At 42.2% G+C, this 25,711-nt stretch overlaps 1 protein-coding gene across 5 annotated transcripts in view; it reads right to left on the bottom strand.

The window, feature by feature from the left end:
• The window catches only part of Nhsl2 (NHS like 2), a 290,609-nt gene that overhangs the window by 42,790 nt on the left and 222,108 nt on the right, over nt 1-25,711 (bottom strand). Inside the window, exon 1 of one of the 5 annotated variants that reach the window (XM_058571468.1) lies at nt 14,219-15,930. The exons of the other annotated variants lie outside the window; for them this stretch is intronic. Within the exon in view, the coding sequence (XP_058427451.1) occupies nt 14,219-14,246 (28 nt within the window). The 5' untranslated portion in view covers nt 14,247-15,930. Of the gene's footprint in view, nt 1-14,218; nt 15,931-25,711 lie in introns of those variants that run through there. 5 annotated transcript variants of the gene reach the window in all.

Below are 25,711 nucleotides of genomic sequence, written 5' to 3'. Positions count from 1 at the left end.
TACACACCAGAGACAACCACTGTTGATACCCTGGGTATTATCTTTCTGGAAGTTTTCTTGTGCCAAACAAAGATGGGATCAGACTGTAAATATCATCCTGTGGTTTGCTCAAACTCTCCCTTGCTACCATGATAAATATTTTCTGACAGCCGTGCTCAGCCACCTGTGAGAATGGGGAAGTGAGAATTCAAAAGCCTGTGGGCTACCACAGACCCTAGTCCAGATCCCTTATGCAGTAGAGATGTGGAAACTGAGGCCCAGAGGAGGGACCTCTTCTCAGGTCCCACATTGAATGACCATGACAGGGATTTTGACATGGCCACTGGAGGCCATCCACATCATCTTCTGACCTAGCCCTGAGTCTTGTCTTTCTAAATGCATGAGCTGCCCCAATAAGGTTCAAATCAGAAAATGGGATTTGCAGAAAAGAAATGAAACCAGCATATCAGTGTTTTTGTCTGTGTCCAGGCCACCTTGTAGGGTTCAGAGCGTAGCTCTCAATCAGGAGGCTGACGTTCTGCACTTGATCCTCAGAGGAATCAGCAAGCTGTGCATAGATCAACCTTCTTGCTTGGTACTTGGTAGCTCCACCTCCTATCTGTCCCCAAACAACAATCAGAGGAATTTTGTTTGCAAAAGTCATTCAGGGATGAGGCAATGGATTTTTAGATATGACACCAAAAGCAAGCATGAGCAACAAAGGAAATACAATTAGATAAACTGGATTTCATTTAAAAAAAAAAAAAACTTTGTGCTTCAGAGGCCACCATCAAGGAAATGAAAAGGCAATCCACACAAATGGAGAAAATATTTCCCAATCATATATCTGATAAGGAACTTGAATCTAGACTATAATAAAGAACTCTTACATCTCAAAATAAAAAGACAACAATAAAAATTGGGCAAAATATATGAATAGATATTTCTCTACAGAACATACAAATGGTCAATAAACACATGAAAAGATGTTTGACATCAAAAGTCATTAGGGAGATGCAAAAAACCACAATGACATTCACTTTATACCTACTAGCTTGGCTAGAATCAGAATTCAGATGATAACAGGTGTTGGTGAGGATGTGGAGAAGTTGGAAACTTCATATACTGCTGGGAGGAATGTCAAATGTTGCAGTCATTTTGAAAAGCAGCCTATCAGTTCCTCAAGTGATTAAACATAGAGTTTACACATAGAATTACTATATGATCCAACAATTCCACTAGTAAGATATCTACCAAATAGATCCAAAAATCTATGTCCACATAAAAACTTGTACACAAAAGTACAGCAGCATTATGCGTAATAGCCCAAAGGTAGAAACAGCCCAAATGTCCATTGAACAGATCATGGATAAGCAAAATATGGTGTATACATATAATGGAACATTATTTGGCAATAAAAAGGAATGAAGTACTGATACATGCTACAACATGGATGAACCTTGAAGACATTATGCTAAGAGGAAGAAACCAGTCACAAAAGGCTGCACATTTGTCTGATTCCATTTATACGTTATGTCCATAATAGGTAACGTAGGTTAATGGTTGCCTAGGGCTGGGAGTGGCTGGGGGTTAGCAGAAGTAGGAAGCGACTGCTAATAAGTAAAATGTGTCCTTTTTGGAATAATGAAAATGTTCTGAAATTAAATGGTGGTAATGGTTGCATATATCTGGGAATATTCTAAGAACCATTGAATTATATGCCTTAAGTGGGTAAGTCATATGGTGTGTGAATTATATCTCAATAATCCTGTTAGTAAAGAAAAAAATCATATCCTATTACTCCCCAGCACAACAGTTTTTCCCATTGCTTCCCATCACTCTAGGCTAAAATGCAGTCTTTACCATGATCTATAAGGCTGGAGTGATCTGGCCTCTGCCCCCACCCCATCTGGCCTCATCACCTACCACTCTGTTTGTGCTATTGCCATCACAGGAGCCTTTCTTGCTGCTCCTCAAACATGCCAGGCCCACTCCTGCTTCAAGATCTTTGTATTTGCTGCTCCCTCTGCCTGGAACACTCTTCCACCAGATGGTCACAATTGCTTGCTTCTTTCCTTCATTAGAATCTTTGCTCAACTATCACCTCCTCAAAGTGACCTTCTCTGATCCTCCTTTGGTGTCACCACCCTCATCACCCTAGCCAGATCGCCCTGCTTGCTTTCTTATAGTGCTTACCAACATTTAAAACTTGTTTATCAGTTTCACTGTTTCTGTTTGCCCTACACTGTACTATAAACTCCCCGAGTTCAGGAACTTTGTCTGTCTTAATCACCAGCATAGCCACAGTGCCTGGTGCACAATAGGTGCTCAGTAAATACATGCTGAATGAATTCTATTTCAGTCAACTCTCTTTACAAGTATCCACTTCTTATTCTTTTTCTTTTTCATGGTAGTGGGAATTGAACCCAGGGCCTCTTGCATGCTAGGCAAGCACTCTACCACTGAGCGACATCCCTAACCCTTTTTACTTTATTTTGATACAGGGTCTTGCTAAGTTTTCCAGGCTAGTCTTGAATTGTGATCTTCCTGGCCCCAGCTCCCTAGTAGCTGGGATTTTGGTGTGTACCACCATACCGAGGTTTCTATTTAGTTTTTGATAGCATTTACTACCTGGTGTCAGCTGCTACCTGATCCTAACCCCAGGGCTACAGGTATGGCCACAGAGAACTGTGGCTTCCTGATGACTTTTATCCTTTCCACTGGTTGGGAACCTCTTGAGGGGTAGAGGAATGGGCATCATTCTGGAATGTCATATAGACATTCCAGGTGTAGGTGCCCAAGGAAGCACTGTTGTATGCTTGACTATACAATACGATTTCTTCTGCAAGCATGCCTACCTCTCTGCCCAAATGGGAGTCTAGTGTGGACATGCACCTGTGGGTAAATAGGGGTTCCCAACCTTGCCTGAACCTTAGAACCATCCAGGGGATGTATAAATATCAACACTTGGACTCCACCTTCAGGGATTTTAATTTACTTGGTCTGGAGTTAGACTCAACACAGGCTGTTTTTAAAAGCTCCCCAGGTGAGTCTTGAAAACATTTATTAAGTCTCTGTTATACATCAGGCATTAAGCAAACCCTGTGAATTCATTATCTCTGATTCCTACAACAAATTTGCTTTTAAAAATGAGACTAAGGGGCTGGGGTTGTGGCTCAGCGGTAGAGTGCTAGCCTAGCATGTGCGAGGCACTGGGTTTGATCCTCAGCCCCTCTAAGGAGGTCTGCTGCTCATATGGTTCTGGTGCTAGGTCTAGGCTGCCTGGCAACTTGCCCCAGTTGATTTGTATCATATTTACCGTACTGTATAGTTTTTCCCCAATCAGAAGAGTCTTTATACTCCTTGAAGACAAAAAGCAAGTGTCATATGTTTGGGCTTTCCTCAGGTCCTGCCACAGAGTAGGTACTCAGTAAAGGATTTTTAGTGAATGAATAAGTGAATGGTGAATGTATGAACGTGGATATAAGATAATAGTCTGGCTCAGTGTTTCAGCTTAAGAGTCCCTTGACTTTGCAGCAGAGGCCACAAGTGGAACCTAAGATTCCAATTCCAGTTCTGCACTTATTGTGTGACCTCAGACAAGTCACCTTACTGAGCAAAGATTCATTCTCCATATTTTCAAAATTTAAATAATAAGAATGCCTCACAGGGTTATGATGAAGATTAAAGGTGAGTGTATCAAGTACTTAGCTCAGGGTCTGGCTCACAGTAAATACCCAATGAAGAATAGTTATTATAGCCAAGTGTAGTGGTGTACATCTCTAATCCCAGCTACTCAGGACACTGAGTTAGGAGGATTGTGAGTTTGAGCCCAGCCAGGGTAATTTAGTAAGACCCTATCTCAAAACAACAAAAAGAAAGCTAAGTGTCATGGCACATGCCTGTACTCCCAGTGGCTCAGGAGGTTAAAGCAGGAGGATTGCAGGTTCAAAGCCAGCCTTATCAACTTAGTGAGGCTGTAAGCAACTTAAAGAGACCCTGTCTAAAAAATTAAAAAAAAAAAAAAATTAAAAGGGCTGGAAAAGTTGCTCACCTTGGGTTCAACCCCTGGTACAAAAAAAAAAAAAAGTAGCTATCACTATTTTTATTTGAGCCTCTGCCTGCGTTCCCTTAATTTTGGGAACTTGAAAGGTTCCTCTGCAGCTGAGTGTAGGGTTCACTAGCATACTGAGATAGTGCTGAACCTCTAGTATAAAGCCCTCCTTGATTTCCTCTTATATAATCCTGTGGCCTCAGCCTGCATCATCACAGGCAGGGCCCTGGAGAGTGGCTTCCAGCCACCCTGCATAAACTCAGGTGAGGCAGTAGAATCCTCAATTGGCCTTCACATCCCTCACAGGGCAGAGTCAGGGGTCAGGGAGATATGCTTACAAATTGTTTTCCATTATTCTGAAAACTCTCAGTCTTCAAACATTGCACATAACCTCCACGGCCAAGTTACTTATCTAATTCTGGTTGCCATAACAACTAGACTTAATGAAGGAGCAATTTTTTTTCTTAAAATAATTCGACCCGTTTCCATATCAACAGGGGTTTATTTTGGTTCTGCATGCAGCAAGGGCTTGATAGCCAGCACCCTTTGCACCTTGTGGGGGGGACTGGGATTTCCAGGGGTCCATTTGAGAAGTGGCACAGGGACCTTGGTAGCCAAGTATGCTGAGAAGGCCACACTGTAAATGAGGACAACAATAATAGATCATGGGCACTTCAGAAGTTCTTCTTTGGAGGTTTGGGGTTAAAAGGATGGAAGAACAGGGAAGGTACAAGCCTGTTCAAAGTCATCTGAAGTCTAGGGCCTATATAAACAAATGCCCTGTCACTGGGCCTCCCTCATGGAACCACAGGCTAGGAGGGGAGTCCTGGGGCTGGGTCTCTTCATTGGATAGTTTATAGGAAGTGTGATAGGAGGGGAAGGGCCACACAGTGTACATAATATTTGTGCCTAAGCTGGCTATAGGTGACTAGATTCCTTCACATTTTTACTCATTCAACAAACATTACTGCTGGGCGTGGTGGCTCACACATGTAATCTCAGCAGCTCGGGAAGCTGAGACAGGTGGATCGTGAGTTCAAAGCCAGCCTCAGCAACTTATTGAAGCCCTAAAAAATTCAGTGAGACATTGTCTCTAAATAAAATATAAAAAAGGGCTGGGGATATGGCTCAATGGTTAAGTGCCCCTGGGTTCAATCCCCAGTACCAAAAACAAATAACAAAAATTACTGAGGACCTACTAGGTGTTGGTATAGGAGTATGTGGGCATGTGCAGGGGTCCTGGGGATGCAATACCAAGATTCAGCCCCTGTCCCCAGTCTGGTGATGAAGTCATGCTCAGAGGCTGTACTCTAGGCCAGTGCTTTTTTAAAAATTTATTTATGTTTTAGTTGTAGTTGGACACAATACCTTTATTTTAATCATTTTTACATGGTGCTGAGGATTAAACCCAGGGCCTTGCATATGCTAGGCAAGTGCTCTACCACTGAGCCATAACCCCAGCCCTCGGCCAGTGCTTCTCAAACGTTTTAGGCATAGGAATCAACAAAACCCTAAGGGGACTTGTTAAAATGCAAATTGTGATTCAGTAGGTGGAGAGGGGTGTGTTTGCAGAGATTCTGCATCCCTTATGTGCTCTCTAGTGCTGCTGCTGCTGCTGGTGGTCCTCATATCTCATTTTGAGTAGCAAGGATTTAGGGAAATTAGAAGTTGATGGAGAAAACATTTCAGGGGCAAGAGGGAAGCATTTTGCCCCTCTGTTCCCTGAATCCTCTGGGGAATGCTTAGTCCTGTGGGTTTCAGCCACATCTCCCATTGGAATAGGGTGACTTCTCATTGAGCAAGGAATTCTGCTTTGCTTTATGAAGTACTTCTATAGATCTTCGGGGTTTGTGATAAGCAAGAATGAAAAAGTGGAACAAGCAGGGTAGTTAACAACCCCAGCTGAGAGGCAGAATTGCTTCAAGTCCTTCCTGAGGAAGTCTAAATCATTCATATGAATTGGTTCAGGGAAGATGGAACCTTGGATCTTCTCAATTAATACCCTGCTTGGGGGCTGGGGATGTAACTCAGTATAGAACATTTGCTTAGCATGAAATAGGCCCTGTGTTCCATCCCCAGCATTGCAAAAAAAAAAAAAATCCTGCTTGAATGCATATTTTGGAGTAGTTGTTATAAGAGAGACAGCCTGACAGGAGTCAAATCTCAACTCTGAGTCTTTCTAAGTCCTGTGACCTAGGGCAAGTCATATCACCTCTCTGCTTCATATACAAAATGGGAATAAAAATCATAACAAACTCAGGAATATTTTGAAGATTGAATGAATTAGTATTTGTAAAGGGCCAGACACACAGTAGGTGACAAAATAGAGTTCATTGATTCTACAAACACTTATTGAGCTCTGTGTTGTAGGCCCATAGACATTGGGGGATTCAATGGTATAGGGGACAGATAGATACTCTCTGCCCTCATAGAGTTCACACTGAAATGAGAGAAATGTGAAAGAGTTGGAAACAGTGATATAAAGAGAGAAAAAAACAGCTGGGCATGGTGGCACACACCTATAATCCCAGTGATTTGAGAGGCTGAGGCAGGAGGATTACAAGTTCAAAGCCAGTCTCAGCAACTTAGCAAGGCCCTAAGCAACTTAGCAAGACCCTGTCTCAAAAAAAAGGGGTTGCTGGGGGATGTGGCTCAGTGATAAAGAGCCCCTGGGTTAAATCCCCAGTACCAAAAAAATTAATAATAAAATAAAAAAGGAGAGAGGGAAGAGAGTTAAAGTGTATGTGTGGGGGGATATGCCTGGCAAGAACAAAGGCAAATGCAAAGGCCCTGAGGTGGGAAAGAATGATTGAAAGGAGCCAGTGAATCAGCAAAAGCTTCATTACCTCAAGAACCTGCAGGCTGTGTTCAGGAACTTGGATTTGATGTTCAGCACAACTGAAATCTCTTGGTGGGTCTATGTTTTGGGACAAAGATGAGATGCAGTATGCCCTGACTATTTCCTTCTTTATCAGCAGTGCCAGCAACCTGAACTCAGGATTTCCTTCCCAGAACTTGATCACCCCTCTGAGGCCTGGAGGTTCCAAGTCTAGATGCTCACTAGAGCAGCATGTGGAACAGGATATGCCACTAATTTGCTGCAGTTAGCTCAGGCTAGGCAGCCCAAGGTCTGTGTGCTCTGTAGCCCCTCTTTTGGCCTACATGGAAGGCTCTGAAGGAAACTACATGGATTCAAATTCTTGCTGTATCACTTATAAGCTGTGTGATTCTGGGAAAATCACATCACCTCTCTATGGGCTTCAGTTTCCTCATTCATAAAACAGTGTAAGAACAGTATCTAGCCAGGTGTGGTGGTGCACACCTATAATCCCAGTGACTCAAGAGGTTGAGGCAGGAAGATTGCAAGTTCAAGGCCAGTTAAGCAATTTCATGAGACAGTCTTAAAATAAAAAATAAAATAAAAAGGGTTGGGGATATGGCTGTGTAGTTAAGTGCCCCTGTGCACAATTCCTGGTATAAAAAAAGAATGGTATCTATTTCCCAGGGCAGTTGTGACTATTCTATGCATGACACTGAGGGAAATGTTTTAGGCCTCCACCTGGCACCTAGTGAGCCCTGCAAGATATCTTGTAGACAAGAAGTAGTGGGATATCTTTTTTTTTTTTTTTGTACCAGGGATTGGACTCAGGAGAGCTTAACCACTGAGCCAAATCCCCAGCCCGTTTTTATATTTTATTTAGATACAGGGTCCTGCTAAGTTGCTTAGGACCTCACTAAGTTGCTGAGGCTGGCTTTGAACTTGAAATCCTCCTGCCTCAGCCTCTCAAGCTGCTGAGATTACAGGAATGCACCACTGTGCCTGGCCAGGTGGGCTATCTTTGGCTTTGAGATTGTGGTGAGTTAATGGATAAATAAGTGCTATCAATGTCACATAAACCTGAAAACAGGGCAGCTACTGCTGTGGCTAGGATCACAGAACTCATGCTACATGAGTGTTCATGTAGCATGGCATGCAGATTTTCCCCTTCCACCTAGAGGAATCACCAAGAGCTATAAATCTGAACTCTGAAATCCCCTTAGAATCCATTTCTTCCTCCACTCATTAGCACTTTCCCAAATCAAAGCCTCATTACTTTTTATCTAAACATTTGCAAGAATCTCCTACCTGCTGCTTTTCCTTAGAATCTTGCTCTCTTGCAGCCCAGCCTCCATGAGGCCACCAGAGTCATCCTCTAGACATACAAATCAGATCGGTTCACTCTCTGCCTCAAGACTACCAGGGTTGCTGGGTGCTGTGGCACCCACTTGTAATCTTAGCTACTTGGGAGGCTGAGGCAGGGGGATCACAAGTTCGAGGCCAGCCTTGGCAACTCAGCAAGACACTACCTCAAAATAAGATATATAAAGGGGGAATGTAGCTTAGTGGTAGAGCCCCCTTGGGTTCAACCCCCAGTACTGCAAAAAGAAAAAAAAAGATCACTAGGGTAAAATGCCAGTTCCTCGGCCTGGCAGATAAGGCTTCCCCAATCTAGCCTTTTTCCTGCATTTCCACTTTACACATGCCACTTTTAGAAGCACCATTTTCCTGTCTCTAACTATTCCTTTGCACTGGAATGCCTCCTTTTCCCACCCCTGCCACCTCCTGCACCTAGTAGCAGTCTATCCGTCCTCCTAACATCTCTGTAAAGTTTTCCCAACTTTGCTTGCTTGACTATGTTTGCTCCTCCTTTACCCATAACAGTGTCTTCTGTTTATGGATGCACATAGGTTCTTTTTTTTTTTTAAAGAGAGAGGAGAGAGAGAGAGAATTTTTTTAATATTTATTTTTTAGTTTTCGGCGGACACAACATCTTTGTTTGTATGTGGTGCTGAGGATCGAACTCGGGCCGCACGCATGCCAGGCGAGCGCGCTACCGCTTGAGTCACATCCCCAGCCTGCACATAGGTTCTTATCCCATACTACACAGTGATCCCAAGAGGGTAAAAGAGACAGTCTTGTGAGCAGAATGATAACAATGGTGCATCATTGTAGCCCCAGCATCCAGCTCAAATAAGTCTAGGCTCCTGAGCGCCAAAGCTGACAGGGCCCAGGCAGGTAACCCTAAGGAGAGATACAGGCTGAATGGGGCCCCAAGGTGAACCTCATGCCCACCCACAAGAGGGCAGCATGCCTCAGTTTTAGCTGATGCCTCCTTTGTGGCCAGATCTTGCAGATTTTTAAAAAAGTACATTGGCTTCCCTAGCACTACAAAAACTGAACCAAACCAAACCAAACAAAGCAAAAAGCATTGGCAAATAAAATTCTTTTTATTTTGATTATTTTGATGCTAAGCACATACTCTACCACTGAGAGACACCACCCGGATCTTTAAATTTATATTTTAATCTAAACAACAACAACAAAAACTGGCCTTCAAGCAACACTTAGTCTTTCTGCTTATCATTTTATGAGTGGGTGAAATGAATGAATGAATGAATGAATGAACAAACAAATGAAATTTTCTGGATGCAAGCTTCCTATAGCTACTCTAAATTTCAAAGGTTGGGGGAAGTTTATGCCTAATTAGTTCAGTTGCTATTTGGTGTAGGGACATGAAATTCAAAATCAAAAGCCAAGTTTTTACAGTTCTCTCTTTGAAAATGAAACCCAACCTCCTTTTACTTGGTGGCTCTAACAATATCAGGTTTCCTGGGCAACCCACAGGCCCTGAAAGCAGGGCTCTAACCACAATGTGGTGACATCCTCTCTTTGAGATGGGGGACATCCCAGAAAGGGAGGGCCACAGAGGCCACAGAGCGTTTCTGTGGTGGTTGGCTTGCTTAGCTTGGTAACCTCTTGTAAACACACTGTGCAGAAGATGGCAACAGCTTAGTTCCTTCTAACTTCTCCTCTCCCCATCCCACCTAGCTTAGCCCCAAATAGTAGAGGTTGGAGGAGATGCTAAGAACTCTGAATTATGGGTATTAAAGACTCAAATTCCTTTTAGCACCCGCTCCCTGACCCCAAGACTCCTATTACTGGATATAGGTGGCAGGGTGGGACTTACAGTTGAGTCTCTCTATAAGGTGACACCCCTCTCCTGGAGACCAGCTTGCATCCAAAATCTAGTCAACAGATTGTAGGGGAGACAGAAGAAAGGCCCAGCTGCCTGGTCACAAATAGGACCATCCAAAGGATCATTTCAGCTCCAGAGCACCCTGCAGGATAGGCTGAGGTCTATGGTGCAAACACATCACAATTCAACTCCTGCTTCAGTCTCTCTTGCTCCCGCACAAGGACTGATCTAGAAAGCACTCTCCAACAAACCTCCAGCATGCAAGTCTCTGTCTAGGAATCCTTTTCCTGGAGAAGCTCGTCTATGGCAGTCCCCTGCCTTGGCTTCTTTTCTCTTACTGCCCTACAATTACTCCAAATTCTTCCATGATCATCTCAAAGAATAACTCCCAAATCATTCCTGTTGCTATGGCTGCACTGTCAGTCTGCTCACTTGCATTTCCCAGAGCCCAGGGGACATCTTTACCTGGGTGTCTTTATTTTTTAGTCTCAAATTTAACATATTTAAGACAACTCTCTCTTAATACCCTAGCCCTCTCAACTCTTCTATTTCTGTTAATGCTATTGCCATCTCTGTAATCCGTCATCTTGGGCACCCTCCTGCTCAGAATCTCTCAGCATCTCCTCAGTGCTTACAGAATGCAAGTACATGCTTCCTCTCTTTGCATTCAAGGCCTTCCCTGTTGAACCCCACATCAGCCGGATTTCCTGCCAAACCTCTAAACCAGGATTTCTTAACAATTTTATTACTTGGATTCATTCAAGGGTCTAATGAAACCTATTGACCTCCTTCTCGAAATGTGTTTCTAAGCATAAATAAAACACAAAGGATTACAAAGAACATCAGTTAGATTTAAAGTTGTCTTTAAATTTGTGACATAGTAACATGTTTCATTATTAACACATTAGGTAACAGGATCTAGTGGCATGTCCAATAACTGTCACAATTTTGAAGAGTCGTGGGTAGAAAAGGATTTCAAGATACCTGCAGCAGCAGTAATGAGATATAAAAATATCTGTGGTTCCTATTGGAGAAAAAGTCACAGAACTGCTAATGCTACTGTGGAGCCCTGCCTGAGTTCATAATGGAAAGGAAAACTAAACTCTAATTAGAGGTTAGCAGAGATAAAGCCATTTTTTTTTCTCCCAATCCAAGTATACAAAATCCTGGCCAAGCACCTCTTTGCTATGGGCAATCTATACTGTAGCTCTGATTGGATATTTGTATTTCCCTAAATAAATATTATACATCCTATGCCCATTTTGATGGATGCTGGGAAACCAGCATTTTGGCATCTGGCCAAGTTGACCCCACTTTCCTTATAGATCTTTTGCCACAGGTTGTCCAGGTTTGGGGGCCCAGATCAGCAGATCTCACTAACTGCCTGCCCCAAGCAGAACACATTTGGGCCCAGAAGGTGTCTTCCTTGGCCTTTCTATCTTTGGTCCCAGGCCAAAGTGACTTTACTTATCTCCACTGACCAAATCAAGATTACCCAGGCATCAGGCCCATGACCATCCAGCTTTTTATGGAGCATCTAGTTGAAGCAGTCTCCTCCAAGAAGCCATTTGGAGCTATGGAGAAGCCACCACTCTGCTCAGTCTCTTCTCCTGATCCTTGGCAGTTGGGGAGTTGGGGATATTCTATCTCTCAGGCTCACAGGCTACTCTCTACCCTTATCTTGCTATGAAATGTAAAATATCCTGTAATTCATAGGACAGTCATATATAATGTAGGACTATCTTTTAAATTTTTTAATGTTTAATTTTAGTTGTAGTTGGATACAATACCTTTATTTTATTCATTTTATTTTTAGTTGTTGATGGACATTTATTTATTTATTTATTTTTATGTGGTGCTGAGGATCGAACCCAGCACCTCACACATGCTAGGCAAGCACTCTACCATGGAGCCACAACCCCAGCCCCTGTAGGACTGTCTTCTCAAATTGACAATGTGCCCTTGGTGGGAACACTGAGTAACAGACACTCTAGATGTTTGCTTAGTGCCTCAGCTGTCCTCGTTAGCTTGGGATGCTGGCACCCAAGTCAGGGCCAATTGGTGGGCATTTTTCTCAACCCCTCTCAGTCTTCTCTGGCCTGAAATCCCAATGACTTTTATAGCTAGCATTGGACTGAGTAGCAGATGTATAGGATGGGGAAGTGTCCCCCCCCACTACTGTGGCCACTATATCTATCAGTTCTGAATCTAAGCTTTGACAGACTTGAGCCTTTTCTAGGTCAAGAGGAGCTACCTGTACCTGCTACTGCCACCAGGGAGAGTAGTCACCTTGAGAGCCAAATGTTTTCAATTTCCTCCAAGTGCATGGTAGCCTGGGACCCTTGTAATTCGGCCCCCAACAAGGAAGGCCTGACCTGGGCAGCCTTTGCCTTGTAACCAGAATCAGGGAATGAGAACTCCCACCTGGGGCAGGAGAATGTGCTAACTCCTCCTGTGCTTTGGTGAAAAAGCCATTTTTAGGTAGGAGCAATCATGAGCCATCCTGCTGCTCACCTCCTTTGCTTTCTGTGAACTGGTCTAGTCTCCTAAAAATACCTGGTCCCTATTTCTCAGGTCAAAATGCTCCAGGAAATACCTATAGTCTGTAGTTAGTGGAGAAGCAGCTTCTTATGTTAGTTTCACCTGCATTCATATGAAAGGGATTAGTTGCTTATTGAAAAAAAATTATGTGACTTTCAAATTATATCTCCTAAGAATAATGAATACTTACTTAGGGCTAGTTATAACAGTACTTTAAACTCTATAAAGGCGCTTTTTATATTAGGTTGAGCCATATGAAATTGCTGGTATCCAATTACTTTGAGCAATTTCATAGGGTTCAACCTAATACATTTCCTCATTTATTCCTTGCCATACTCCTTGGTGGAAAATTTTAGCCCCATTTTACAGAGTAAAATACTAAATCATGGTGAGGTAAAATGACTTTTGATTAAGGTTATGTAAATAAGAAATAATGACTTTAGTTGAACTGAGCCCATTTGATGCCAACCTACATACCCTTGATTCTTAATGTAGGATGATTCAGCCTTCTAGATCCTAAACGCAATAATGTGAAGAGCGATAAAGCTGGGTGACCATTTTCTTAACCTAGCCTCAGGAATGGTTCTGGCTGGCTTTACTTGTGACTTTTTCTTAGTCCAGTGGAGATCAATGGGTGCATATATGCCTGCTGTAGAAAGTGATGAGGTAATAAGTTTTAGTTTTAGAGGTTTAGGAGTAAAGGCAGTATCCAGAGCATGTTAATCTATGCATTCAGGCATGCATGCATATATCCATCTAAGAGAACTCTACTGGCAAGCTCTCATGTACCTGCCAGGCTCTACACTAGATTTTTAGCTACCTACCAACATGCAGGGCAGTGTTTTAATCAGCAGGATTTCTGCCCCTTGGCCAGCTGGAAGGAGGGGGGCTAGAGCAGCAGAAGGTGGGGTGAGGCTGCCATGTGCATGAGATTTTGAGTAATTGTGAAACTGCTCTAACTTCTGAGCTCCAGCTTGATTCTTTGGGAGGCCACAACTTATATGACCAGGTAAAAGGAAGCCAGTTAGTTGTTGCCTGGGCTTCAGAAGTCTGGTACCACTGAGAATTTTTAGGCTGTAGGCTGGAGGAGGCAGCAGTAGGAATGAAAAAAGGAATGCTGGTGCCCCACCCTTAGGCACTGCGGAGGCAATGGGGGAAACTGCAGGTGGGGCTGCTGACAAAAGAGCTCTCCAAGGCTTCCACAAGAAGAAATTCATTTTTCTTGCAGCATAGCTGCTCCAAATCCCTGGCTGGTCTCTGGCTGCTCCACCAGCTCAGTTCTGGTAGCTGGCCAGATGTGGAGGGTGGGCTGGGGGACAGCTGGTTTGGAAATCATCAAGCAGTGGGCATGAGGCCACTGCTTTTGGTCAGAGACAGCATGTGGCCCTGCAGGGGATAATGACATTTCTCAGCTTCCTGCCAGCCCCCTGGGGGCCAAGCCCTCAAGCCTGCTGTGGAGTCCAAATGCTTCTCAAACTTGGCCTGGCTGGCTCAGCTCAGGGCAAAGCTGGCTGCCCTGTCTCCAGGGCTCTCCAGACACCTGCCTCCTCCCACACTGCCAGCACCCATCAGACGCCAAACCCCAAGATCAAATCCCCTCACAATATGCAATTATGCCCATGCTCACCATTCCAGGCTCTAGGCTGTGTCTCCATGGCTGTCACCACTGTTGCCCAGGACCACAGTGGCTGTGGAGCCGATCTAGTTAAGATCTCACAGTTGAGTAAGCTGTGATGTGGGTTCCTTCCACCACACCCTCCCCGACCAGGGCTTTCCTCAGAGCCTCATTGCCTCACTGCACTGCTTTTGAAAAAAAGGAAATGGGCATTGGGTCTTGAGTACAATGAGAAGTGCATGAAGAAGCTGTGAAAGAGGCACTTAGAAGGCAGAGAAAGCGGAATCTGTGACAGGCCTCAGATAATCATCTCCTGAACCTCCAGGCTCTTTCCTCATCTCTGTGGCCAGCAGAACTAGGGCCCACGGAGAGTTAGGGCCTTTTTTGTACTTGAGTTGGCTGTTCTGCTCTGCACCTACCAGCACATTATGTTTACTGGGGTCAACAAATCCACACACCTCAAGAGGCCTCAGGAGTTGCCCCGAATGGTGAAGTTGAGGTTTTTTGTTTTTTTTTAATCCTCAGCATCTGACCTCCTAATTCAACATGACTTCCTAATTCACCAACCATAGAGTCTCACAGTCCAGGTGACATTTTAAACTCAGCCTGCTCCACCTCCACTGTCCACTATAGTAGCCACCAGACACATGTGACTCTCAAGAACTTGAAATTGGCCATTCTGAATTGAAATGTGCTAGAAGTGTAAGATATATACCAGATTTCAATGACTTAACATGGACAAAGAACATAAGATATATCACTAATAATTTTTATTATTGAATATATGTGGAAATGTTTTATATATTGTATTAAATAAAATGCTATTAAAATTAAATCTCACCTCTTTCTTTTTACTTTTTTTTTTCAGTGCTAGGGCTTGAACCCAGGGTATATGCATGCTAGACAAGTGCTCTTAACACTGAGCTAAACCCCTAGCCTTCTTTTTACTTTTTTAGTGTGGCTACTAGAAATGGGGGATACTGGTGCCAGAATTGGCAAATATATGAATGAAATAAAATACATAATCCCAAACAAACAATCTCATGTATATATGGGTATTTAGGGTATAATAAAGGTGGCATTTCAAATCAGTGGGGAGGAATATGTGGCTACCACTAGAAAATGCAAAATTTTATATGTGCTTCATTCCTGTACCTCACATAATACTTTTATTGAAAATGTGATGCTAGACTTTCTATTTTACCTACCTTCTGAGTATCTAAGATTACAGGTGTGCACACTATGCCCAGCCCCTGCCATTTTTTTAAACTTACCATTAACTCTCTAAAGTTTTCCCATTTCTACTCATAGAGATCTCCTTCATTCATCCTAATAATTGCATATCATTCTATTGTGTGGATGCATCATGATGTTTGGTCTAAAGCTTTATTTCTATTCCTCCACTTGCAAACATTGTTCTCATTTTCCTCTTTATTACCCATTTTCTGTTCTCTCTCCTTCTCTTTCCTCTCACCTTCAAAACTCATAAGCAAGCAAGGCATGGTGGAGCACGCCTGTAATCCCAGTAGCTGGGGAGGCTGAGGCAGAAGGATCATGAGTTCAAAGCCAGCCTCAGGAACTTAGCAAGGCCCTAAGCAACTCAGCCAGACCCTGTGTCTAAAGAAGATATAAAAAAGGGCTGGGCATGTGGCTCAGTGTAAGGGACTGTACATAGGGGTACAATCCCTGATACAGAAAAAGAAAAAAGGAAAAAAAAAACCTCACAAGTATCTGTGAATCAGGGACCAATTCCCTTTTGTTCACTCCTTGCTTCCCCAAGGCTTTGGAATTTCTACTACCTCAGTCTTCCTATAGGAGTGCTTGGGGAAGGGTGCCATGTTGCCATCTAATACTCAATTATAGATCACTATCATAGACGGCCATGTTAGCCCTATCAACAGTAGAGAGATCTACCTACCCAGTGCTATCATTTCTCCCTAGCAGTTTTGCCACATTCATGTTAACATGGGTCTGCTGCTTTTTTTTCTTTTCCTTTTTTTTTTTTTGTGGTGCTGGGGATTGAACACAAAGCCTTGTGCACGTGAGGCAAGCACTCTACCAACTGAGCTATATCCCCAGCCAACACAGGCCTGCTTAGAGAGAGAAAAATAGCTCAGGAAAGTGGGTATGAGTATGTGATTTTTTTTCTTTCTTGGTTCAGGGGTGAGTGGGGGCAGGGTATATGCAATGAGCTTTGGAGAAATGACTTGGTCCAAGTTGGGGAAACCAATTTAATTGCCACCTGCAGTTAAAAATCACTAAGAGGTTCAAGGGTTCTGAAAAAGAAAACTATAGAGGTTGGAGAAAGGAAAAAGAGCTTTCTAGCTTCTGGGAAACAGGTAAAACAAGAGATTTGTTTGCTCTAAGGCAGATGGGAACCTCAGTCCTTAGAGTTTAATTGAGAGAATAAAAAAGACAAGAGGGCTCAGCCAATTGTCAAGTAGATAATAGTTTCTGAAGGGTGGGCCTGGAAGGATTGAGAAATGAAAGCCCTGTTGATGTGCGTAGGGGACAAGTAGTGTGGGAAAATAGCAAATTTTCTTTTACACTCATTCTCAATGCACATGGAATAAATTGTTTCAAATAAAGAAGGGACTTGAATGTCTCTTGGAACTTTTTTTGTTGATTACAAAAACCTGCCCCCTCCTCTCTCCAAAAAAAGAAAGTTTTAAGGATCCAGCAGTTTAAGAAGGAGCAAAAACACTGGACTGGGAGTCAGGGAATGACTGTAGTTCTGAACTTGCAAAATATGACAACAAATAATTTGTATAAAATTCTCTTGGAAACCATAAAGCATGGTTTACTGGGGTTAAGCATGATTAATTGTTATGAAACTCAAGTTTGTCTTTGGCCTTCCCCTCTTCCCCTTTAATTCAGGCCCTCTTCTCTTCTGGTTTCTTGGATTAAAAACTACTGGGTTAAAGGTTTGAAAAGAATCCAATTCAAAGAACATACACTAGTCCCCAGATCACACAGACTGAAGAATATTTCCAGCATCCTAAGTTAATGAAAACTATTATTTTTAAAGTAACATCCTGTTCAATATTTGGAAACAAAGGATTTACCTTTAAGGAGAAATCTGCACTCAATATAAAACCAGAATGCTGTGTAGTTAGCTTTATTTTTCTAAACAAAAGCAAAATTTTTAAATACAAAATGGTTACTTATGATCAAGTCTAAATTGGGTGCAGTAAAGGTAGACGGAACTGTGACCACCCACAGAACAGGCCCAGCGGCCTGCTGAGGGGCAGAGCCGCCCCCCACCCCCCGCACCTGCCAGGTAGGCGGAACTGTGACCACTGACAGAAAAGGCCCAGTGGCCCGCGGAGGGGCAGAGCTGCCAACCACTCCTGCAAGGTAGGCGGGCCTGCGACCCACCGGCAGAACAGGCGCAGCGTCCTGCTGAGAGGCAGAGCCGCCCCCTCCCCCCGCGCCTGCAAGGTAGACGGAAATGTGACCACCAACAGAACAGGCCAGACCTGCAACCGACAGACAGAACAGGCCCAGTGGCCTGAGGAAGGGTAGAGCCGCCCCCCCCCCCCGCGCCTGCAAGGTAGGCGGACCTGCGACCCACCGGCAGAACAGCCCCAGAGGCCTGCAGAGGGGCAGTGCTGCTGCCTGCACCTGCAAAGTAGGCAGAACTGCGACCACCGACAGAACAAGCCTAGCGGCCCGCAGAAGGACAGAGCCGCCGCCCACGCCTGCAAGGTAGGCGGACCTGCTACCGACCGGCAGAGCAGGCCCAGCGGCCTGCCGGCATGGTAGGCACATTGCCCCAATTGGAGGAGGGGCAGAGCCACCGCCCGCGCCTGCGAGGGAGACTTTGCAACTATACAAGACCAATATAAATATATAGGGGGAAAATTCAATAGCACAACAGTTTCACCAAGTAGAAAGGAACGCGAACAGTATGAAGAGACAATGAAAGAAAGGACCACAAGCAATGCAGGTCAACTCAACGTTAGAAGAGGTAATAGCTGCAGCAGACGGAATGTCAGATAAAGAATTCAGGATATACATGCTTCAGATGATCTGGAGTCTCAAGGAAGACATCAGACAGCAAAATCAGACAATGAAAGATCACTTCAACAATGAATTACATAAACAAATCCAAGAAGCAAAAGATCAGCTATACAGGGAGATAGAGGTTATAAAAAAAAAACAAACAGAAATCATAGAAATGCAGGAAGCAATAAACCAACTTAAAAACTCAATTGAGAATACTACCAGCAGAGTAGAACACTTAGAAGACAGAACATCAGACAATGAAGATAAAGTATTTCAACTTGAAAAGAACATAGACAGCTCAGCAAGACTGTTAAGAAACCATGAGCAGAACATCCAAGAAATATGGGATAACATAAAGAGACCAAATTTAAGAGTCATTGGGATACAGGAAGGGACAGAGTTTCAAACCAAAGGAATGAGCAATCTATTCAATGAAATAATACGAGAAAACTTCCCAGACTTGAAGAATGAGACAGAATCCCAAATCCTAGAAGCCTACAGGACGCCGAATGTGCAAAATCATAGGAGACCCACACCTAGACACATTATAATGAAGATGCCCAACATACAGAATAAGGAGAGAATTTTAAAAGCTACAAGAGAAAGGAAGCAGATTACATTTAGGGGTAAGCCAATCAGGATAACAGCTGATCTTTCAACACAGACTCTGAAAGCTAGAAGATCCTGGAATAACATATTTCAAACACTGAAAGAAAATGGGTTCCAGCCAAGAATTGTGTTTCCAGCGAAATTAAGCTTCAGGATGGAAGATGAAATTAAAACCTTCCACGATAAACAAAAGTTTAAAGAATTTGCAGCTAGAAAACCATCTCTTCAAAACATCCTTGGCAAAACATTACAGGAAGAGGAAATGGAAAATAACAAAGAAAACCAACAGTAGGAGGTAGGACAGTAAAGGGGGGAAAAATAATCAAAGAGGAAAACAATCCATGTTTAGTAACATAAATAAACAAATATGGCTGGAAGAACAACCCATATCTCAATAATAACCCTAAATGTTAATGGCTTAAACTCACCAATTAAGAGACACAGGCTAGTAGAATGGATCACAAAACAAGACCCAACAATATGCTGCCTACAGGAGACGCATTTGATAGGAAAAGACATACATAGGCTGAAGGTGAAAGCTTGGGAAAAATCATATCACTCATATGGACTTCGGAAACAAGCAGGTGTGTCCATACTCATATCAAATAAAATAGATTTCAAGCCCAAGTTAATCAAAAGGGATAAAGAGGGACACTACATACTGCTCAAGGGAACCATACACCAACAAGACATAACAATCATAAATATATATGCCCCTAACAATGGTGCAGCTATGTTCATCAAACAAACTCTTCTCAAGTTCAAGAGTCTAATAGACCACCATACAATAATCATGGGAGACTTCAACACACCTCTCTCACCAATGGACAGATCTTCCAAACAAAAGTTGACTAAGGAAACTATAGAACTCAATAACACAATTAATAACCTAGACTTAATTGACATATATAGAATATACTACCCAACATCAAGCAGTTACACTTTTTTCTCAGCAGCACATGGATCCTTCTCAAAAATAGATTACATATTATGTCACAGGGCAACTGTTAGACAATATAAAGGAGTAGAGATAATACCATGCATCTTATCTGATCATAATGGAATGAAACTGAAAATCAATGATAAAAGAAGGAAGGAAAAAGCATACATCACTTGGAGAATGAACAATAGGTTACTGAATGATCAATGGGTTATAGAAGACATCAAGGAGGAAATTAAAAAATTCTTAGAGATAAATGAAAACAAAGACACAACATATCGGAATCTATGGGACACATTGAAAGCAGTTCTAAGAGGAAAATTCATTGCGTGGAGTTCATTCCTTAAAAAAAGAAAAAAACAACAAATAAATGATCTCATACTTCATCTCAAAATCCTAGAAAAAGAAGAGCAAAACAACAGCAAAAGAAGTAGAAGGCAAGAAATAATTAAAATCACAGCTGAAATTAATGAAATCGAAACAAAAGAAACAATTGAAAAAATTGACAAAACTAAAAGTTGGTTCTTTGAAAAAATAAACAAAATCGACAGACCCTTAGCCATGCTAGCAAAGAGAAGAAGAGAGAGAACTCAAATTACTAACATACGGGATGAAAAAGGCAATATCACAACAGACACTTCAGAAATACAGAAGATAATCAAAAATTATTTTGAATCCTTATACTCCAATACATTAGAAGATAGTGAAGGCATAGATAAATTTCTTAAGTCATATGATCTGCCCAGATTGAGTCAGGAGGATATAGACAACCTAAACAGACCAATATCAATTGAGGAAATAGAAGAAACCATCAAAAGACTACCAACTAAGAAAAGCCCAGGACCGGATGGGTATACAGCAGAGTTTTACAAAACCTTTAAAGAGGAACTAATACCAATACTTTTCAAGCTACTTCAGGAAATAGAAAAAGAGGGAGAACTTCCAAATTCATTCTACGAGGCCAACATCACCCTGATACCTAAACCAGACAAAGACACTTCAAAGAAAGAAAACTACAGACCAATATCTCTAATGAACCTAGATGCAAAAATCCTCAATAAAATTCTGGCAAATCGGATACAAAAACATATCAAAAAAATTGTGCACCATGATCAAGTAGGATTCATCCCTGGGATGCAAGGCTGGTTCAATATACGGAAATCAATAAATGTTATTCACCACATCAATAGACTTAAAAATAAGAACCATATGATCATCTCGATAGATGCGGAAAAACATTCGACAAAGTACAGCATCCCTTTATGTTCAAAACTCTAGAAAAACTAGGGATAACAGGAACATACCTCAATATTGTAAAAGCAATCTATGCTAAGCCTCAGGCTAGCATCATTCTGAATGGAGAAAAATTGAAGGCATTCCCTCTAAAATCTGGAACAAGACAGGGATGCCCTCTCTCACCACTTCTGTTCAACATAGTTCTCGAAACACTGGCCAGAGCAATTAGACAGACGAAAGAAATTAAAGGCATCAAAATAGGAAAAGAAGAACTTAAATTATCACTATTTGCAGATGACATGATTCTATACCTAGCAGACCCAAAAGGGTCTACAAAGAAACTATTAGAGCTAATAAATGAATTCAGCAAAGTGGCAGGATATAAAATCAACACGCATAAATCAAAGGCATTCCTGTATATCAGCGACAAATCCTCTGAAATGGAAATGAGGACAACCACTCCATTCACAATATCTTCAAAAAAAATAAAATACTTGGGAATCAACCTAACAAAAGAGGTGAAAGACTTATACAATGAAAACTACAGAACCCTAAAGAGAGAAATAGAAGAAGATCTTAGAAGATGGAAAAATATACCCTGTTCATGGATAGGCAGAACTAACATCATCAAAACAGCGATATTACCAAAAGTTCTCTATAGGTTTAATGCAATGCCAATCAAAATCCCAACGGCATTTCTTGTAGAAATAGAGAAAGCAATCATGAAATTCATATGGAAAAATAAACGACCCAGAATAGCAAAAACAATGCTAAGCAGGAAGTGTGAATCAGGCGGTATAGCGATACCAGACTTCAAACTGTACTACAGAGCAATAGTAACAAAAACAGCATGGTACTGGTACCAAAACAGGCGGGTGGACCAATGGTACAGAATAGAGGACACAGCAACCAATACACAAAACTACAACTATCTTATATTTGATAAAGGGGCTAAAAGCATGCAATGGAGGAAGGATAGCATCTTCAACAAATGGTGCTGGGAAAACTGGAAATCCATATGCAACAAAATGAAACTGAATCCCTTTCTCTCACCATGCACAAAAGTTAATTCAAAATGGATCAAGGAGCTTGATATCAAATCAGAGACACGCCGTCTGATAGAAGAAAAAGTTGGCTACGATCTACATACTGTGGGGTCGGGCTCCAAATTCCTCAATAGGACACCCATAGCACAAAAGTTAATAACTAGAATCAACAAATGGGACTTACTCAAACTAAAAAGTTTTTTCTCAGCAAAAGAAACAATAAGAGAGGTAAATAGAGAGCCTACATCCTGGGAACAAATCTTTACTCCTCACACTTCAGATAGAGCCCTAATATCCAGAGTATACAAAGAACTCAAAAAATTAGACAATAAGAGAACAAACAACTCAATCAACAAATGGGCCAAGGACCTGAACAGACACTTCTCAGAGGAGGACAAACAATCAATCAACAAGTACATGAAAAAATGCTCACCATCTCTAGCAGTCAGAGAAATGCAAATCAAAACCACCCTAAGATACCATCTCACTCCAGTTAGATTGGCAGCCATTATGAAGTCAAACAACAACAAGTGCTGGCGAGGATGTGGGGAAAAGGGTACACTTGTACATTGCTGGTGGGACTGCAAATTGGTGCAGCCAATTTGGAAAGCAGTATGGAGATTTCTTGGAAAGCTGGGAATGGAGCCACCATTTGACCCAGCTATTCCCCTTCTAGGTCTATTCCCTAAAGACCTAAAAAGAGCATGCTACAGGGACACTGCTACATCGATGTTCATAGCAGCACAATTCACAATAGCAAGACTGTGGAACCAACCTAGATGCCCTTCAATAGACGAATGGATAAAAAAAATGTGTCATTTATACACAATGGAGTATTACTCTGCATTAAAAAATGACAAAATCGTGGCATTTGCAGGGAAATGGATGGCATTAGAGCAGATTATGCTAAGTGAAGCTAGCCAATCCCTAAAAAACAAATGCCAAATGTCTTCTTTGATATAAGGAGAGTAACTAAGAACAGAGTAGGGACGAAGAGCATGAGAAGAAGATTAACATTAAACAGGGATGAGAGGTGGGAGGGAAAGGGAGAGAGAAGGGAAATTGCATGGAAATGGAAGGAGACCCTCAGAGTTATACAAAAGTACATACAAGAGGAAGTGAGGGGAAAGGGAAAAATAATACAAGGGGGACAAATGAATGTCAGTAGAGGGGGTAGAGAGAGAAGAGGGGAGGTGAGGGGAGGGGAGGGGAGGGGGGATAGTAGAGGATAGGAAAGGCAGCAGAACACAACAGACACTAGTATGGCAATATGTAAATTAATGGATGTGTAACTGATGTGATTCTGCAATATGTATATGGGGTAAAAATGGGAGCTCATAACCCACTTGAATCAAAGTGTGAAATATGATATATCAAGAACTATGTAATGTTTTGAACAACCAACAATAAAAAATTAAAAATAAATAAATAAATAAATTGGGTGCAGTGGTGCACACCTGTAATTCTAATTACTTGGGAAGCTGAGGCAGGAACATCTCAAGTTTAAGACCAGCTGGGTAACTTAGCAAGGCCTTGATGCAAATAAAATAAAATATTCTGGGGATGTATCTCTGAGATACAGCAACCCTGTGTTCAATCCCCAGTGCCACAAACAGAACAAAACAATCAAGTCTAGGGCTAAGGCTGTAGCTCAGTAGTAGAGCGCTTGCCTAGCATGCGTGAGGCACTGGGTTTAATCCTCAGCACCACACAAAAATAAAACAAATAAAATAAAGGCATTCTGTCTATCTACAACTACAAAAAAAATTTAAAAACCCAATCAAGTCTAACAACTTATTTCTGGATGTGGTGCTGACTTCACACTGTTGTACAGAAGAGAGAAGGGAGAAATAGAAACCCTCCACTCAGTGACCTTTGGCAGACTTTGAATTGTCTTTGTGGCTCCAAGTGACCCAAGTCCTAGACTCAGCTAGCTAAGATTCTTCCTTGCCTCTTTCTTACTCCCAAAATCCAGACCATTACCAAGTTCCATTGATTCTATTTCTAAAATCTTTCCAGAATCTAACTTTTTTTTGCCACTGGCAATACCACCCTAATCTAAGCTGCTATGGTTGACAGAAGCCTCCTAAGTGGCTTCCCAGCCCCCTCTCCTGCCCTTTTTCCTCCATACAGCTTCCAGTAAGTTTATTTGCTTTGCAGTACTGGGGATGGAACCTGAGGCCTCATGAGTGCTAGGCAAGCACTTTACTACTGAGCTAAGCCCTGAGCCTGAATAGTCAGGTTTTATTTTTTTAAAAAAAGTAGTTCTGCTATATTCCTCTCCTGCTTGGACCTGGCATGGGATGATTATTTGGCTGTGAACACTCCATGCCAACAGTGACCCTGTCTGTTTTGCTCATCTCTGTGTCCCCAAGCCTGCCCTTGTGCCTAGCATATAGTAGACATGGTATTTATTGAGTGAAGTAGTCGATTTTTGACAGCACACATTCTTATAGTGCTTCAATGATAATGAATATCTCACTTGTTGATCAGAATAACCCTGTAATTATTGTATTATTGTTCTCATTTTACAGATGGGGAAAATTGAGGCTCAGAGTATTGCCTGTGCATATTGAAATCCAGGTCTGCGAAGGTCAAAATCTCATGCCTTTGTGACTATACTCTGCTATCAGCTACAGAAGTGCAAAAGGAATGATGAATCTAGAAGTACTTTGTTATTTCTTGGCTGTGTAAAGGGCCATTTCACTCAGGCCTTTGGGGCCTAGGGGCAGGCACTGTGGGAATTCCTTGCCAACCAGTGAGGGGGTGGATTCTAAATCAGGCTTTCCTGGATGACTTAGAGAGCTACTCTAACTACAGTGACCTTATTTTCTGATTTGCAAATCAGGATTCTTGGTCTGACCAATAAAATAGTATACTTGAAACTGGGACTTTTCTGAAAAATCCAGGGCATAGAGTTGTCCTACCTGTACCAGATGGCAGCTACATAATAGGCCTTCTCAGCAAATTCTGACCCAGCCACCTCACTTCAATCACATCTTAAGAAGATTCCTAAAAAAATCACCAAACTGTTTTCTGGGCCTCACACCAAATTCTTTCTACCTACTCTTTTTATGTGTTTGTTTAATTACTTCCCTTATTCACTCCTATCTTTTCTGTTAGCAGCCTTCTTCCCAGTCTGCCTGAGAGAGCTTCTAGGTCCTACTTGCTGATGGATGCTAGAATCAGTTGAGAGAAATCATAGGCAAAAGTGTTTGGGGACCATGGCAACAGGGGCCATGGCAACAGGGCCAAGCACTAAGAGACAGCCCTTCCTACCCTTCCTAGTTTCTGTTTCAGACCAAGTGGTGCTGATAAGGCCTGATGTTCCCATTGTGTCATCTAATCGGGCAACACTGCTTGCAGTAAGCATCATGGCCAAATTCTGGTTCCAGAAAGAGCTTTGCAACATTGTTGCTTCACAGCAAAAATTCAGTTGTCATCTTTGCAGACCTAGAAGCCAAGAATTATTTTACCCAATCAATCCAACCCAAGTGTCTATACCAGAGTCTGGGAGAGAAGAGGCTTTTAATGAACTGGGGTGTAAAGTCTCTTTCTATGGATGTTATGTATCTCTTGAATGTACCAGGTGCTCCTGAGCAAAAGGGTGGGCCCCCATGGAGCTGTGAACCTGTCAGAAACTCAGTTTCCTCATCTACAAAGAAG

This window comes from Marmota monax, unplaced genomic scaffold (assembly GCF_021218885.2).
Source record: "Marmota monax isolate L192 unplaced genomic scaffold, Marmota_monax_Labrador192_F-V1.1 WCK01_AAM20220418_F8-fsc00364, whole genome shotgun sequence".
In the NCBI taxonomy this organism is placed as follows: domain Eukaryota; kingdom Metazoa; phylum Chordata; class Mammalia; order Rodentia; family Sciuridae; genus Marmota; species Marmota monax.
Note: the sequence above shows the minus strand (reverse complement) of the source record. Positions and strands in the feature narration are given on the sequence as shown.